This window comes from Arabidopsis lyrata, assembly GCF_000004255.2.
Source record: "Arabidopsis lyrata subsp. lyrata unplaced genomic scaffold ARALYscaffold_2, whole genome shotgun sequence".
Taxonomy (NCBI): domain Eukaryota; kingdom Viridiplantae; phylum Streptophyta; class Magnoliopsida; order Brassicales; family Brassicaceae; genus Arabidopsis; species Arabidopsis lyrata.
Window position 1 is genome coordinate 14,380,202 of NW_003302554.1, and position 17,017 is coordinate 14,397,218.

The window sequence follows — 17,017 nt, forward strand, 5'->3', positions numbered from 1 at the left end:
ATTATTTTTTTCTTAGATCTTTTGGATGCCTTTGTTATGTTTCAACATTGCAGAAAAATAAGAATAAGTTTAGTCCAAGGGCTGACAAGTGTGTGTTCTTGGGTTATTCTTCTGGTTACAAGGGATATAAGGTCTTGCATTTAGATACAAATGTAATATCTGTTTCTCGCAATGTAGTGTTTCATGAAAATGAATTTCCTTTTAAAACTGAGAAAAATCATAATGATTTCTTTAATGATACTATTTTACCATTACCTATACCAGTAACTCTTGATTCCAATATGCATGTAGAAGTTCCTGCAGTTTCTCAAGAAAATCATATACATCCATCTCATAATGCATCATCATCATCATCATTAATAAGACCTAGTATCACAAATACTTCTCTTGAGGCTCTAACTACAGGGACGACTACAGTTTCATTGAACAATGCCAGGCCTAAACGACCAGCTAAAGCTCCAGGCTGGTTATCCGATTACCATTGTTCTCTCATTCATACAAATTCTACACCAAAGGTCATTACTACACCCTATCCTCTTTCTTCTTTCCTTTCATATGCCAATATAAAACCATCCTACCAGGCTTTTGTCCTTTCTATTTCGATTGAGACAGAACCTAAAAATTTTAAAGAAGCTATAGCCTCTGTTCAGTGGAGTGGAGCTATGAATGTGGAACTAGGTGCTATGGAACTTAATAAGACATGGAGTGTAGTTTCTTTACCCCCAAATAAGAATGTAGTGGGATGCAAATGGGTATATACTATTAAGTATAATTCAGATGGATCTATAGAGCGTTATAAGGCACGATTGGTTGCCAAAGGTTTTACACAACAAGAGGGAGTTGACTACTTTGATACATTTTCTCCTGTAGCCAAGTTGGCAAGTGTTAAACTGGTTCTTGGTCTTGCTGCTAAAAAGGGTTGGAGCATCACTCAAATGGATGTCACTAATGCTTTCTTGCATAGTGACTTGGAAGAAGAAATATATATGAGTTTACCTGAGGGTTACACATCTGCTTCAGGTTCATTGCCTCCAAATCCGGTTTGCAGACTACATAAATCCATCTATGGTTTGAAGCAAGCCTCAAGACAGTGGTACAAATGCCTTTTAAAGACTCTATTAGATGATGGCTTTCTTCAATCATATGTTGACAACACGCTCTTTGTGAAACTCACTGGTACGTCTTTCATAGCCTTATTGATCTATGTAGATGATATCTTGATAGTGAGTAATGATGAGAAAGCAGTAGCATCTGTGAAGTTGGTTCTTGCTTCTCGTTTTAAAATCAAAGATTTGGGTCCTGCAAAATTTTTTCTGGGCTTGGAGATTGCTCGGAATTCTGATGGAATATCAGTTTGCCAAAGGAAGTACTGCCTAGATTTGCTAGCCAACTCTGGTCTTTTAGGCTGCAAACCAAAGTCAGTACCAATGGATCCAAAGATTGTTTACACCAAGACAACAGGTACATTACTTACTGATGGAAGGCCATTCAGAGAATTGATTGGAAGACTGCTCTATTTGTGCATCACTAGACCAGACATTACCTTTGCTGTACATTGTTTGAGTCAATTCTTGTCATGTCCTACGGATGCACATCTAAATGCAGCTCAACACATCTTGAAGTATCTTAAGAATAACCCGGGTCAAGGCTTATTCTTTTCTGCAAAAACAGAGTTATGTTTGAATGCTTTTGCGGATGCAGACTGGGGAACTTGCTTAGATACTCGAAGATCAGTAAGTGGAGTGTGTGTGTTTCTTGGTACATCACTCATTTCATGGAAGTCTAGAAAACAGGAAGTAGCAAGTGGAAGCAGTACAGAAGCAGAATACAGGAGTATGGCTCTAGCAACTAAAGAGCTGCTTTGGCTGAGTCAAATGCTAAAGGATATGCACATCAAGGTGGAGTTTCAGCATAAACTGTTCTGTGACAACAAGTCAGCAATGCATATTGCGAATAATCCTGTATTCCATGAAAGAACAAAACATGTGGAGATTGATTGCCATACTACTAGAGATCATGTGAAGTTTGGCTTCTTAAAAGTTCTTCATGTGGAAACAGAAAATCAGTTGGCTGACATATTGACCAAGTCTCTGCATCCTGGTCCTTTTCACTCGATACTTAGGCGATTATCAGTGTCAAGCCTTTATCTTCCTCAACAAGATTCACAAGATTCGGCTTGAGGGGGGTATATTGAGATATAAGTATTATTGTATAGAATTAAGTTTCCTTTTGCTTAATTCTACTTACTATATATATGAGTTGTAAGATTACATTTTGGTTTAATGAGAAATCTACTTTACAATAGTAAAGTGATAATATTCAGCTAAACAATAAAAGAACAATAAACAAAAGCAGAGGATAAAGATTCAGCAATTGCAAATCCAAATCCAAATCTTTAGCCGCACTTAGTTTTTTTTTGTTACCGATCATTTTTAGGTTCTCCAAAAATCTTGTTTAAAAGAAACTCTTATGACCGCAGGTTTGTTATTATTGAGGCTGAGATTGTGAGTCATGGTTTTGATAGTGCAACTTTAGATGGCTCGGTCTGACAACGTTAAGAGAAAGCAATTTTAGAGTATTAGGTCGGTGGCTGCTACTCTCTTGGCGTTTAAAAGATGTAATTATAGTTCTTGCAACCAATCATGAAATCGAAGTTCTAACTCAAGTAGACTAGTTGATGAACACTTGAGAGATTTCTTATTTTTGTGTTTCTCTATTGCAACCAATCGGGAAATCTTATGTTTTTCTTTTAGCAACGTTTTGTTTTAGGAGTCAAATGTCATTTTCTGTAGTTGAGAAGAACATGCTCTAGTTTGAGTAAATTGTGGGTAGTATTAGGAAGCTTTAGTTTTGTTATTTCAAAAAAAAAAAAAAAAAGATTAACGACAATAGAAATGAAAACTAGCACTCCCGATAAGACCAGTACTATTTGATCAGAGACAACATTATTATTTAGTATAAATAAAGATTAACGAAATGGAAACCAACAATAGAAATGAAAACTAACAATCCCAACAAGACTTGAGAGACCGAAAAACCAACGAGAGTTTCTGATAATCATTGGACCAACTTGTATTCTTCACATAACTACATAAGCCAAGTACTATCAACATGATCCAAGAAGGTTCGAACAGAATGATTTTGAGGAACCATTCCTTTGATCTCAAAGCTTCTGAGGTTCGTTGAGGCTTCATCGTAATACAACACAAAGAGTGGTCCCCCGAACCAAGTACCTCTCTCTGGTGCGAAAGCAAGTTCTCCTGTTCCAATGGTACCTTTAAAATAAAACTTCTTATTATCAACCGTTTTTGTCCAATGAGGAATCTCAATCCTGTCTCCTCCCAATTTCCAGCAACGTCCTTCCTAACCAAAACTATAAAAACTCCATTGCGATTCAATTTATAGTCAGAGTTGTTCACTAAGGCAATATCCCCTTTGTAATTCACCAATGTCCAATGATGATCAATTTTGACTTCGTTAGGCAATTCAATGACACTAAACTCTTCAGAACTCACGTTGAAGCTCATGACCACAGATTTGTCACTAGTGGACAGAGCTCCATAGTACAAAACTCCTCCTTTAAATAGTCCTTCAGTAACTGGTGCATGGTCATGCTCATATCTGATCGGTCTCCAAAAAGAAGATTCTTCATCCGATCTCACCGTACATACCTGATATTCCTTAGTTGCTTTTGTTATACATAACACCTTGAATACATCCTTATCTTTATCGTATCCGAAAAAACTTGTCATGGATGCTCCTTTAGGCACTTTGATCTGCGGTAAAGTCCGACAATTTTTCGAACCCGGATTGCATATAACAATCTTAGTATTTCCTTGTTGACAGATCAGACCAAGGATGGGTTGAGAAACTTTAAGAAGTGGTACTTCTTCGCTACGCATCTGCTGTTTACCAGACAACCACAATGGTTCCTCTTCTTGATAAACAGAGTAAAAGAACGCTTCGGATGTGAATTTGTGGAATTCTCTATGATTGGCGACGAACAACACTCGAGGCCTTGTCATCGACCGGCTCAAGTAATGATCTCTGAATGCTTTCGAACGGATGATAGATGCCCATTTCTTTGAGACGCACATGCATCCCATTAAGGATTTCAGAGGCAATCGTGACAGAATCTCCATTTGCATATCTAAAGGAAGTGTTTCGAAACTTGTTTTCACCATTTTTTTCTTCTTCTCTAATGATATTTTTTTGTGTCGTTGGAGACAAAAGCACATATGTGATATATTTATAGCAAATCTCAAGAGTTTGTTGTGAGTTGGTGACTTTAATTTAACTTGTTGAGTTGTGTAACGCGTTAATAATCTTCACTTTAAGTTTTATTTTATTTAGTTTCATGCTTACATCTAAAAAACAAAAGGAGAAACTTTGGTTCCACACGTAAAAGACTTACTAAAATTACTGGCCAATTAGCATAGAGATTATTGGATACCATGCATGAAAGTGACATATTCCTTTTCATCATACACGGTTATAGCATAGAGATTACTGGATACCAAGTATAAAATTACTGGCCAATTAGCATAGAGATTATTTTTTTTTTGTCACACTTCAAAACTTACTAATTTTTATGACTAAATTAAAAAGAGAGATTTTGGTGTCAAACGTGACATGAAAGGTTTTCTTTCATCATACACTCAACCCACAAAATCAATTTCAAATATCTAAACACGTTTTAACTTTTTAATGGTTTTCAGTTTTCACTTTAATTTTTTGTACACAATTGTTAACAGGGAGATTTCACGTATAATACGCATAAAAACTTAGTTACCAATTTTTTTAAAAAATTATCTATTTGTTATCCTATTACTCCTTGAGAATTGTTTGGTTTATGTCGGGATGTAAATTTGAAATAAAATGCTGTAATGTTATTATTATTAAGTATACTATTCAGAATGGTACTATTAGTTTACGTACTTGCAAAGTTACAAAATTTCAGCCTAACAGTAACAGAACAATAAATGAAAGCAGAGGATGATGATTGATCGCAATAGAAAGTTATATATATATATAGCCAACCGCAGATTTCAAACCGCCACCTATCCGTTTAGTTGCCGCTCTTTCGAGAACCAAATCTTCTGTTTTATATTATTTCAACCGCCATAAGATTTACTCTTTTGCAAATCCTAATCTTCTATTACACCATTACCTTTACCATTTTAGTTTCTTCAAAACCATGTTTACAAGAAACTCTTGTGACCGCCCGGGCTTAGGTCGCTGGCTACTTTAGATGGCTCGGTCTGCAACTATATAGAGAAAGCAAGTTTAGAGTATTAAGTTGATGGCTGCTACTTTCTTGGGTGTTTAGAAGATATAATTATAATACTTATGACCAATTGGGAAACCATTAGATTGTTGAGAAGTCGATTAATACCTCAAAAAAAACTAGAGTGGTCTTAGTATAACTTTTTGTAACAATAGGAGTTCGAGTCTCGTTTGGGTATAACAGAACTAATAGGTCGTAACTCTCGTAAGTTAAAGACAAAGATAAACAGAGTTACATCATTTGTGTTTGTCTCTAAACAAGAACAAAACAGAGAGTGAAACAAAGAGAGAGACGTGAAGAAAGAGGTGAAAACAGAGAATCACAACACCCTTTGTAGAAACTTAAGTCATATGCAAATCATGAGGAATGATAGGCTTTATGTTTTCCACAGACTTCGATCCAGATGCAGAGGAGGACGGTGTTTCCGAAGCATGAGATGGCTATGAATAGAAGCACATTAAGTTTAGATGTATGTCAGTATGTGTCACACACAATGACATAATCAACAAAGTCAAGGACCTTCTTCCTTGCGGAATCAAGATCTAGAGCCCGATTACAAGCATCTATCGTTTTTAGCAGAACATCCTTAGGCAGTTGGTTACCTTTCGTGGTTGAAGCAGTAACTGAAACAACCATGATCATAGCTGATGGAAGAAGGCCTTCAAGATCAACAAGGGTTAAGTCCATCTCATTGCCAATTCTTTTCACAACACGAACATAATCGATTGGGTGATGAACCAACGACTCAAGCTCTTGAAACTTAAGTCTATACTTCTCACGGATAAAGTTGTGAACGATGACTATTTCATTCTCAATATCAACTAAGAGCTGATTACAATCCTCGATTAGCTTCTTGTACTCTAATACAGTTCCTTTCTCAAGAGCCTCTTCCACTTTTTGTATTATATCAGCATATCTCTGACTTTTTTGTAGCTTTGAAAAATTATCGAGATCATCGTAGTTAAGTGTCTTTAAGTCTGCCATGTCCATACCAATATCTTCAAGATTTGCCTACAACAAACAGACCCTAAGATTGAAATTTAAGATTTGACAAAGATGAGTCAAACAAATCAAACTTGTTGTAATCAAACTTGTTGTAATATCTTCAATATCAATGCTAATAAGTTTTAACATACACATATAGATGTATGTAATCTGTAACATAAATTTGTTAATAAAAGCCATCTCTCTCTCTCAAGAACATAAATAACAGAGCAATAATTGTTATTATTAGCATGACCTTCACAGACTTGTTGCTTTGAATTGATCATCATAGCTCAGGTCTTTATGTTCATCTTCGAATACAATTGAATTACACGTCAAAATAAAGATACTCAAGTTAACTGTTTTTTTAAAGGTATATATTTTTTGTTTCACGAGTCAAATGCACTTTCTTTGTGTAGTTGAAAACAATATGATCTAGCTTGAGTAAAGTGTGGGTAGTATTAGGAAGCTTCAGTTTTGTTATATTTAGCATAAATAATTAAATATAAAGATTAACAACAACAAAAATGACAACGAACAATCCCAATAAGATAGTAATATAATTGAGAGACGATATTATTATTTAGCATAAATGACGATTAACGACAATAGAAATGAAAACTAGCAATCCCAATAAGACTTGAGAGACTGAACAACCAACGAGAGTTTCTGATAACCTTGGACCAAGTCATATTCTTCACATAAGCCAAGTACTATCAACATGATCAAAGAAGGTTCGAACAATATGATCTTCATCAATCATTCTTTCTTCAATATCAAATCTTCTGAGGTTCTTTGTGGCTTCATCGCAATACAACACTCTTCTCCCGAACCGAGTACCATGAGTTGGTGCGAAAACAAGAAGTTCTCCTGTTCCAATGGTACCTTTAAAATGATAATCCTCGTTATCAACCGTTTCTTTCCAACGAGGAATCTCAATGGTCTCTATCTCCCAATTTCCAGCAACTTCGTTCCTAAACAAAATTTTAAAAACTCTATTGCCATTCAAGTGAATGTCAAAGTTGTCCTCATCCACCAAGGCAATACCCCCTTTGTAATTCACCAATTTCCAATTATTATCAAAGTCGACTTCGTTAGGCAACTCAATGACACTAAAATCTTCAGAACTCACGTTGAAACTCATTACCACAGATTGGTCATTATTGGACTGAGCTCCATAGTACAAGAAACCTCCTTTAAATAGTCCTTCAGTAACTGCTGAATAATCATAATTACATGCGATCCCTTTCCAAGAAGAAGATTCCACATCCGATCTCACCGTGTATACCTGATGTCCTACATCCGATCTCACCTTGTGTATATCACCTTCAGTAGTTGTCTGATATTTTACTAACTGTGTTATACATAACACCTTGAATACATTCTTAACTTCATCATATCCGAAAAAACTTCTCATGGATGCAAATTCAGGCACTTCGATCTGCGGTAAGTTCCGAAACTTTTTCAAACCCGGATTGCAAATCACAATATTAGTATCTCCTTGATGACATATCAAACCACGGACGGGTTGAGAAACCTTATAAAGTGGTGTTTCGTATGTACGCATCTGCTGTACACTAGATAACGACGATGGTTCCTCTTGATAAACAGAATGAAAGAGCGCTTCGGGTTTGAAATTGTGGAAGTATCTACGATTGGCGACGAACAACACTCGAGGCCTTGTCATTGATTGGATCAAGTAATCACGTCTGAATTGTTCCCCACGTATGATAGATTCCCATTTCTTTGAGACGGACATGAATTTCATTAAGGATTTCAGAGGCAACCGTGCCAGAATCTCCACATGCATTTCAGGAGGTGTTTCGAAACTTGTGTTCACCATTTTTTTTTTCTTCTTCTCTTATGATAATATGTTTTTTTTTTTTGTGTTGGAGACAAATGCACAGATGTGAAGTATTTATAGCAAATCTCAGGAGTTTGTTGTGAGTAGGTGACTTTAGTTTAACTTGTTGAGTCTTGTAATGCGTAAACTTTTAATCTAATTTAATTTCATTGCTTACACATGTAAAAAGCAAAAGGAGATGTTTCACTTCCGCACGTTAAAGACTTACTAAAATTATTAGCCAATTAGAATAGAGATTATTGGATATCAAACATGAATTTGACAGAGTTTCTTTCGTCCTACACGTTTTACTAGTTTAATTCATCGAATACAATTGAATCACACGTCATAATTAATATGGATGAAAAAAATTCATATTGTTTAATTATATATTTGTAACTGCATGAGAAAAAATATGTCACACGTACGTAAAAACTTGCTAATATTATTTATAGAGATTATTGGATACCACCAAGCATGAAAGTGACAGATTTGCTTTCATTGTACACGGTTTAGTAGTTTAATTCTTCGAATGCAATTGAATCACACCTCAAAATATAGATGATAAAATTCACACTCCCTTCATTATTTGTAACTGCATGAGAAAAAATATGTCACACGTCAAAGGTCAAAACCTACAAATTATAGCAGAGAGATTTAGTGTCAAGCGTGACTTAAGGTTATCTTTTCATCCTACACATCTAGTCGTCAATACACCAAAATCAATTTAAATAAAAGAAACACGTTTAAACTTTTTCAAGGTTTCAGTTTTCACTTTAGTTCTGTGTACACAATTGTTGAAAGAGACGTTTCACGTACACGCATAAAAACTTCAATGTCACTTTCTCTTAAATAGTTTTACTTTTTACCTGGTGACTCGTTAAGGATTTTGTAGTTTATGTTGGGATTTATAATTGAAATAAAATGATGTAATGTTTTCTTATATTAAGTACTAGAATCATTAAAAATCTAAAATTTGAATTAATTGTAAAATTTAAACCCTAACCTAAAAGCCTAGAAAGTAGTGAGAGAGAGCCGATTCATTACTTAGGAACAATGAACACAATATGTAATTTCAATCATAACAATATTATCAAAATTTAACTTTGCAAACTATTTAAAAATAAATGTGTTTGGTAATGTGAATAGTAAAATTAAATAAATAAAAATAAAATAGTTGAGAAAAATTGTGGGTTTGCCACGTAAACACTAAAAAATCTCTTTTAATATATAGAGGATTTTAGTGATGACAAAAATTCAAATATGAGTTATTTTCGTACATTAAACCAAAGCTCAATTAAATGAAATGTACCAATTAGTCATATCCAAAAAGTAAAAGCTACCTAAACAAAACCACCAATGTCGAAAAAAAGAGAATAGATCGGAGATGGGTCGATCCATGAGCTGATAAATTCTTAAATCCACTAACCACTACTCCAAAGGACGAGACATACATAATTGTGAATTTAATTTAATAAAGATCTAATAGTTTCGAAACCACCACCACGAGACGGAGAGTCCACTTTTATTTCTTCCGCTCCGTTTGTCTGTCCTCTTCTTCTTCTCCACCTTCGAAATCTATCTTCTCCGATATCTCTATCTATATCTCTTCTTACACGCCGACGCTGCAAATATCCTTAAGCTTCTTTCTCCTTTCAACTTTTCGATTATTATTCCATTTCATAACCTTTTTTTTCCCCCAAATCTATTATCGGAAGCAAAGAATACAATTCCAAACCCTAATCCGATAATCCGTCTTTCCTCTCCGGTCAGTCTTCCGATTTCCTCGATCCACCTGATTTTTGTTATGATTTTATATATACCTCCTTCTCGTTGTTGTGTTTTTGGAATTTAGATTGATTTGAGTCGATTTGCTTTGGATTCAGGTTTCAAAATATGAGTAATCAGAAGAAGAGGAATTTTCAGATAGAGGCGTTTAAGCATCGCGTCGTTGTAGATCCCAAATACGCTGATAAAACTTGGCAGATTCTTGAGCGTGCGATCCATCAGATTTATAATCAAGATGCTAGCGGTCTCAGTTTCGAAGAACTTTACAGGTCTTTTCTTATATTCTCTTACCTTTCTTGTACAAATTGGTAATGATTCTGGAATCAATACTGGATTTGAGCTGTTGGTGTTAGTCTTTCTTTCATTCAGCTAGGTTTCGTGTTAATTTGGTTGTCTAAATTGAGTTATTGTGTATATTGGCTCAGAAATGCGTACAACATGGTCCTGCACAAGTTTGGTGAGAAAGTTATATATATATATATAGCCAACCGCAGATTTCAAACCGCCACCTATCCGTTTAGTTGCCGCTCTTTCGAGAACCAAATCTTCTGTTTTATATTATTTCAACCGCCATAAGATTTACTCTTTTGCAAATCCTAATCTTCTATTACACCATTACCTTTACCATTTTAGTTTCTTCAAAACCATGTTTACAAGAAACTCTTGTGACCGCCCGGGCTTAGGTCGCTGGCTACTTTAGATGGCTCGGTCTGCAACTATATAGAGAAAGCAAGTTTAGAGTATTAAGTTGATGGCTGCTACTTTCTTGGGTGTTTAGAAGATATAATTATAATACTTATGACCAATTGGGAAACCATTAGATTGTTGAGAAGTCGATTAATACCTCAAAAAAAACTAGAGTGGTCTTAGTATAACTTTTTGTAACAATAGGAGTTCGAGTCTCGTTTGGGTATAACAGAACTAATAGGTCGTAACTCTCGTAAGTTAAAGACAAAGATAAACAGAGTTACATCATTTGTGTTTGTCTCTAAACAAGAACAAAACAGAGAGTGAAACAAAGAGAGAGACGTGAAGAAAGAGGTGAAAACAGAGAATCACAACACCCTTTGTAGAAACTTAAGTCATATGCAAATCATGAGGAATGATAGGCTTTATGTTTTCCACAGACTTCGATCCAGATGCAGAGGAGGACGGTGTTTCCGAAGCATGAGATGGCTATGAATAGAAGCACATTAAGTTTAGATGTATGTCAGTATGTGTCACACACAATGACATAATCAACAAAGTCAAGGACCTTCTTCCTTGCGGAATCAAGATCTAGAGCCCGATTACAAGCATCTATCGTTTTTAGCAGAACATCCTTAGGCAGTTGGTTACCTTTCGTGGTTGAAGCAGTAACTGAAACAACCATGATCATAGCTGATGGAAGAAGGCCTTCAAGATCAACAAGGGTTAAGTCCATCTCATTGCCAATTCTTTTCACAACACGAACATAATCGATTGGGTGATGAACCAACGACTCAAGCTCTTGAAACTTAAGTCTATACTTCTCACGGATAAAGTTGTGAACGATGACTATTTCATTCTCAATATCAACTAAGAGCTGATTACAATCCTCGATTAGCTTCTTGTACTCTAATACAGTTCCTTTCTCAAGAGCCTCTTCCACTTTTTGTATTATATCAGCATATCTCTGACTTTTTTGTAGCTTTGAAAAATTATCGAGATCATCGTAGTTAAGTGTCTTTAAGTCTGCCATGTCCATACCAATATCTTCAAGATTTGCCTACAACAAACAGACCCTAAGATTGAAATTTAAGATTTGACAAAGATGAGTCAAACAAATCAAACTTGTTGTAATCAAACTTGTTGTAATATCTTCAATATCAATGCTAATAAGTTTTAACATACACATATAGATGTATGTAATCTGTAACATAAATTTGTTAATAAAAGCCATCTCTCTCTCTCTCAAGAACATAAATAACAGAGCAAAGATTGTTATTATTAGCATGACCTTCACAGACTTGTTGCTTTGAATTGATCATCATAGCTCAGGTCTTTATGTTCATCTTCGAATACAATTGAATTACACGTCAAAATAAAGATACTCAAGTTAACTGTTTTTTTAAAGGTATATATTTTTTGTTTCACGAGTCAAATGCACTTTCTTTGTGTAGTTGAAAACAATATGATCTAGCTTGAGTAAAGTGTATATATTTTTTGTTTCACGAGTCAAATGCACTTTCTTTGTGTAGTTGAAAACAATATGATCTAGCTTGAGTAAAGTGTGGGTAGTATTAGGAAGCTTCAGTTTTGTTATATTTAGCATAAATAATTAAATATAAAGATTAACAACAACAAAAATGACAACGAACAATCCCAATAAGATAGTAATATAATTGAGAGACGATATTATTATTTAGCATAAATGACGATTAACGACAATAGAAATGAAAACTAGCAATCCCAATAAGACTTGAGAGACTGAACAACCAACGAGAGTTTCTGATAACCTTGGACCAAGTCATATTCTTCACATAAGCCAAGTACTATCAACATGATCAAAGAAGGTTCGAACAATATGATCTTCATCAATCATTCTTTCTTCAATATCAAATCTTCTGAGGTTCTTTGTGGCTTCATCGCAATACAACACTCTTCTCCCGAACCGAGTACCATGAGTTGGTACGAAAACAAGAAGTTCTCCTGTTCCAATGGTACCTTTAAAATGATAATCCTCGTTATCAACCGTTTCTTTCCAACGAGGAATCTCAATGGTCTCTATCTCCCAATTTCCAGCAACTTCGTTCCTAAACAAAATTTTAAAAACTCTATTGCCATTCAAGTGAATGTCAAAGTTGTCCTCATCCACCAAGGCAATACCCCCTTTGTAATTCACCAATTTCCAATTATTATCAAAGTCGACTTCGTTAGGCAACTCAATGACACTAAAATCTTCAGAACTCACGTTGAAACTCATTACCACAGATTGGTCATTATTGGACTGAGCTCCATAGTACAAGAAACCTCCTTTAAATAGTCCTTCAGTAACTGCTGAATAATCATAATTACATGCGATCCCTTTCCAAGAAGAAGATTCCACATCCGATCTCACCGTGTATACCTGATGTCCTACATCCGATCTCACCTTGTGTATATCACCTTCAGTAGTTGTCTGATATTTTACTAACTGTGTTATACATAACACCTTGAATACATTCTTAACTTCATCATATCCGAAAAAACTTCTCATGGATGCAAATTCAGGCACTTCGATCTGCGGTAAGTTCCGAAACTTTTTCAAACCCGGATTGCAAATCACAATATTAGTATCTCCTTGATGACATATCAAACCACGGACGGGTTGAGAAACCTTATAAAGTGGTGTTTCGTATGTACGCATCTGCTGTACACTAGATAACGACGATGGTTCCTCTTGATAAACAGAATGAAAGAGCGCTTCGGGTTTGAAATTGTGGAAGTATCTACGATTGGCGACGAACAACACTCGAGGCCTTGTCATTGATTGGATCAAGTAATCACGTCTGAATTGTTCCCCACGTATGATAGATTCCCATTTCTTTGAGACGGACATGAATTTCATTAAGGATTTCAGAGGCAACCGTGCCAGAATCTCCACATGCATTTCAGGAGGTGTTTCGAAACTTGTGTTCACCATTTTTTTTTTCTTCTTCTCTTATGATAATATGTTTTTTTTTTTGTGTTGGAGACAAATGCACAGATGTGAAGTATTTATAGCAAATCTCAGGAGTTTGTTGTGAGTAGGTGACTTTAGTTTAACTTGTTGAGTCTTGTAATGCGTAAACTTTTAATCTAATTTAATTTCATTGCTTACACATGTAAAAAGCAAAAGGAGATGTTTCACTTCCGCACGTTAAAGACTTACTAAAATTATTAGCCAATTAGAATAGAGATTATTGGATATCAAACATGAATTTGACAGTGTTTCTTTCGTCCTACACGTTTTACTAGTTTAATTCATCGAATACAATTGAATCACACGTCATAATTAATATGGATGAAAAAAATTCATATTGTTTAATTATATATTTGTAACTGCATGAGAAAAAATATGTCACACGTACGTAAAAACTTGCTAATATTATTTATAGAGATTATTGGATACCACCAAGCATGAAAGTGACAGATTTGCTTTCATTGTACACGGTTTAGTAGTTTAATTCTTCGAATGCAATTGAATCACACCTCAAAATATAGATGATAAAATTCACACTCCCTTCATTATTTGTAACTGCATGAGAAAAAATATGTCACACGTCAAAGGTCAAAACCTACAAATTATAGCAGAGAGATTTAGTGTCAAGCGTGACTTAAGGTTATCTTTTCATCCTACACATCTAGTCGTCAATACACCAAAATCAATTTAAATCAAAGAAACACGTTTAAACTTTTTCAAGGTTTCAGTTTTCACTTTAGTTCTGTGTACACAATTGTTGAAAGAGACGTTTCACGTACACGCATAAAAACTTGAATGTCACTTTCTCTTAAATAGTTTTACTTTTTACCTGGTGACTCGTTAAGGATTTTGTAGTTTATGTTGGGATTTATAATTGAAATAAAATGATGTAATGTTTTCTTATATTAAGTACTAGAATCATTAAAAATCTAAAATTTGAATTAATTGTAAAATTTAAACCCTAACCGTCCTTTATAAACCTAAACTGACATACAATCTCGTTTAGTTGTCAAAACTAAACCCAACCTCTTCTTTATAAACCCAAACCGAAACTTAACCTCATTTAATTGTAAAATCTAAACCCTAAACCCACCTTTATAAACTTCAAACCGATATTTAGCCTCGTTAAATTGAAAAATATAAACCCTAAACCCAACCTCTTCTTTATAAACCCAAACTGACACTTAACCTCGTTTAGTTGTAAAAGTAAAACCCTAAACCGAAACTGATATTTAGCCTCGTTAAATTAAAAAATCTAAACCCTCCCTTATAAACCCAAACCGATATATAATTTACTAATAATTGTAATATCTAAATCATAACCCCATTTTCATAAACCCAAACCGTCGTATAAACTCGTATATTATTATTCGGTTTATTTTAACCTGTATATTATTATATAATTTATTTTAATGATTTAATTTAATTATTATATTTAGATACAATTAATTTTTTAAATTTGTTTAATTAAATTACATGGCATCTTCTGATTGGTTAATTAAGAGGGGTGAATAAAAAAGGTTCAGCCCTAGGGGTGAATCCAAGAATTTTTCATTTTGAAATCTATCAAGGTTCAAATAAATAGATTAGTTATCAACAATTAATTGTAAGGGATTAATTGTTAATGTAAAATAAATGAGAGCATATTTAATCATAAATTGTCCCTTTTTATTTTCATTATTTTTAGGAGTAATATATACATATATTAATCAACATTTATTTATTTATAGCATATCCATATACATGTTTAATTATTTATTCTTCATTATTCTAAAATAAATTAATAGTGTTAAATCTTTTTTTTGCCACAAATAATGTTAAATGTAAAGTTAAAAATCCAAGATTAGATCATTATTTTCTTTATATATAGATATACAGTACAAATCTAAACTAAGAATTATCATCGTTGGAAAAGAATGGAGGATGACAAACATTTTAATCCTAAGACAATAATTATATCAGAGGATATGGTTGAAGAGATCTTTCACCATCTTCCATTAAAATCACTGGCTAGATTCAAAGTCTTGTCAAAAAAATGGAGATCGATGATCGAATCAACCTACTTTTCCCACAAAAGACTCGTTCGTACAGGATTACCAACCCCTAATATGAAATTTATGTATGTTAGTCGACATTTTTCAGCAAATTTTGTTGAAGAAGATTCAAACTCAACAACTTTGCTTTTGGAGACTTTTTCTAGAGATGATCACAACAACAACAGAAAAAACAGTCCTTCCTCTTCTAGTCACTATACTTTTCCTGATGATCCAGTCGACAAATCTCAAAACAAAACTATTCAAGTTGTGGGGTCTTGTGATGGATTGGTCTTGATTAGGATCTACGACGATTTTAGGTACATTTACTTGATCAATCCGACGACTGAAGAACGCTTGACGTTTCATCCCGAATTTACGCAATGGCCATTAACTTTTAGATTCAAATCTACCGCAATGGTCGATAGACCATGGAGACAAGTTACTCAAGGAGTCTTGCATTATCCACCAGATGGTACGTTAGCTTTCTTGTTCTATCTTCTATGGTTGATTATCGAGTTGGATTTTAACAGTCACAGTAATAAATATATTATATACTTATTTATCAAATATAATATTATCATCTTTCTCTAATATATATATGAAGCTGAATTAGTGAAGATAATGCCGTTTCTTGCTGGATTTGGCAAAGATATTGTTACAAAATCATATAAGGTGGTTTTGATGTATACAAGAAAAGGAAATCATGATCCTTGTTTCAAGGTGAAGGTCCTATCCCTTGATAATGGTGAGCAAAGAGACGTATGTTTTTATAGAATGAGCATGTTTATATTCTGCGAAGAGCAAACATCAGTCTACGCAAACGGATCAGTCTTTTGGTTGACATTATGTAACTCTAGGAAAACAGCTTTAAAGCTACTAGCTATCGATCTTCACACTGAAGAATTTCGATGGATAATATTACCTAAGTGTTACATTAGATATGATTCTAGTATAGAAATGTGGAATCTGAATGACCGATTGTGCCTATCGGATGTGCTAGAATGTTCAAATTTGGTGGTTTGGAGTTTACAACAAGAATATCCTACCGAGAAATGGGAGAAAATATATTCTATTGGATTTATAAAAACCAACCAGTTACATGAAAAGTTTTGGATGCTTGGTCTAGCTGCTGCCTATTTTCCATGTATTGGAAATCATCGAGATCAAGTTTCTTTTTTTAGACAAAGAACGGTTTCGTATTCGCCAACAATGATTTGTCCTTCAAGTTTGATGCTCTGATGTTGTTTCTACCTTCAGTTGGTTAAATCAGAACTATTAAGTTATTAACAATATTATATATAATTTCAAAAGAATGTTCTAAAATATATGTTTAGATTTATTTATATTTTTAAAGTATACTCCTTCTGTTTCAATTTAGATATAGTTTAAGAATTTTG

At 34.2% G+C, this 17,017-nt stretch overlaps 6 protein-coding genes across 6 annotated transcripts; 1 reads left to right on the forward strand and 5 right to left on the reverse strand.

Annotated features, from left to right (window-relative positions):
* Positions 1–2,905: 2,905 nt before the first annotated feature.
* Positions 2,906–4,485, reverse strand: LOC9323361 (putative F-box protein At1g70960). The gene is given in 2 exon segments (XM_021035930.1): positions 2,906–3,332; positions 3,335–4,485. Coding segments are annotated over 2 exon segments (1,149 nt in total). The 5' UTR covers positions 4,239–4,485; the 3' UTR covers positions 2,906–3,087.
* Positions 4,486–5,761: 1,276 nt separating this feature from the next.
* On the reverse strand, positions 5,762–6,396 carry LOC110230655 (U4/U6 small nuclear ribonucleoprotein Prp31 homolog). The gene has a single exon (XM_021034139.1). It carries the CDS (start codon positions 6,275–6,277, stop codon positions 5,762–5,764), a length of 516 nt encoding a protein of 171 aa, XP_020889798.1. The 5' UTR covers positions 6,278–6,396.
* A 430-nt stretch (positions 6,397–6,826) lies between these two features.
* LOC9324836 (putative F-box protein At1g70960) lies at positions 6,827–8,125 on the reverse strand. The gene has a single exon (XM_021010128.1). It carries the CDS (start codon positions 8,112–8,114, stop codon positions 6,969–6,971), a length of 1,146 nt encoding a protein of 381 aa, XP_020865787.1. The 5' UTR covers positions 8,115–8,125; the 3' UTR covers positions 6,827–6,968.
* A 2,203-nt stretch (positions 8,126–10,328) lies between these two features.
* On the reverse strand, positions 10,329–11,747 carry LOC9323362 (U4/U6 small nuclear ribonucleoprotein Prp31 homolog). Its single transcript, XM_002888728.2, has one exon. The coding sequence runs from the start codon at positions 11,626–11,628 to the stop codon at positions 11,113–11,115; it is 516 nt and encodes a 171-aa protein (XP_002888774.2). The 5' UTR covers positions 11,629–11,747; the 3' UTR covers positions 10,329–11,112.
* Positions 11,748–12,257: 510 nt separating this feature from the next.
* LOC9324838 (putative F-box protein At1g70960) lies at positions 12,258–13,752 on the reverse strand. Its single transcript, XM_002888729.2, has one exon. It carries the CDS (start codon positions 13,543–13,545, stop codon positions 12,400–12,402), a length of 1,146 nt encoding a protein of 381 aa, XP_002888775.1. The 5' UTR covers positions 13,546–13,752; the 3' UTR covers positions 12,258–12,399.
* Positions 13,753–15,440: 1,688 nt separating this feature from the next.
* On the forward strand, positions 15,441–16,940 carry LOC9324839 (putative F-box protein At1g71320). The gene is made up of 2 exons (XM_021010180.1): positions 15,441–16,092; positions 16,225–16,940. Exons 1-2 carry the CDS (start codon positions 15,501–15,503, stop codon positions 16,857–16,859), a joined length of 1,227 nt encoding a protein of 408 aa, XP_020865839.1. The 5' UTR covers positions 15,441–15,500; the 3' UTR covers positions 16,860–16,940.
* The last annotated feature ends 77 nt before the right edge of the window (positions 16,941–17,017 follow it).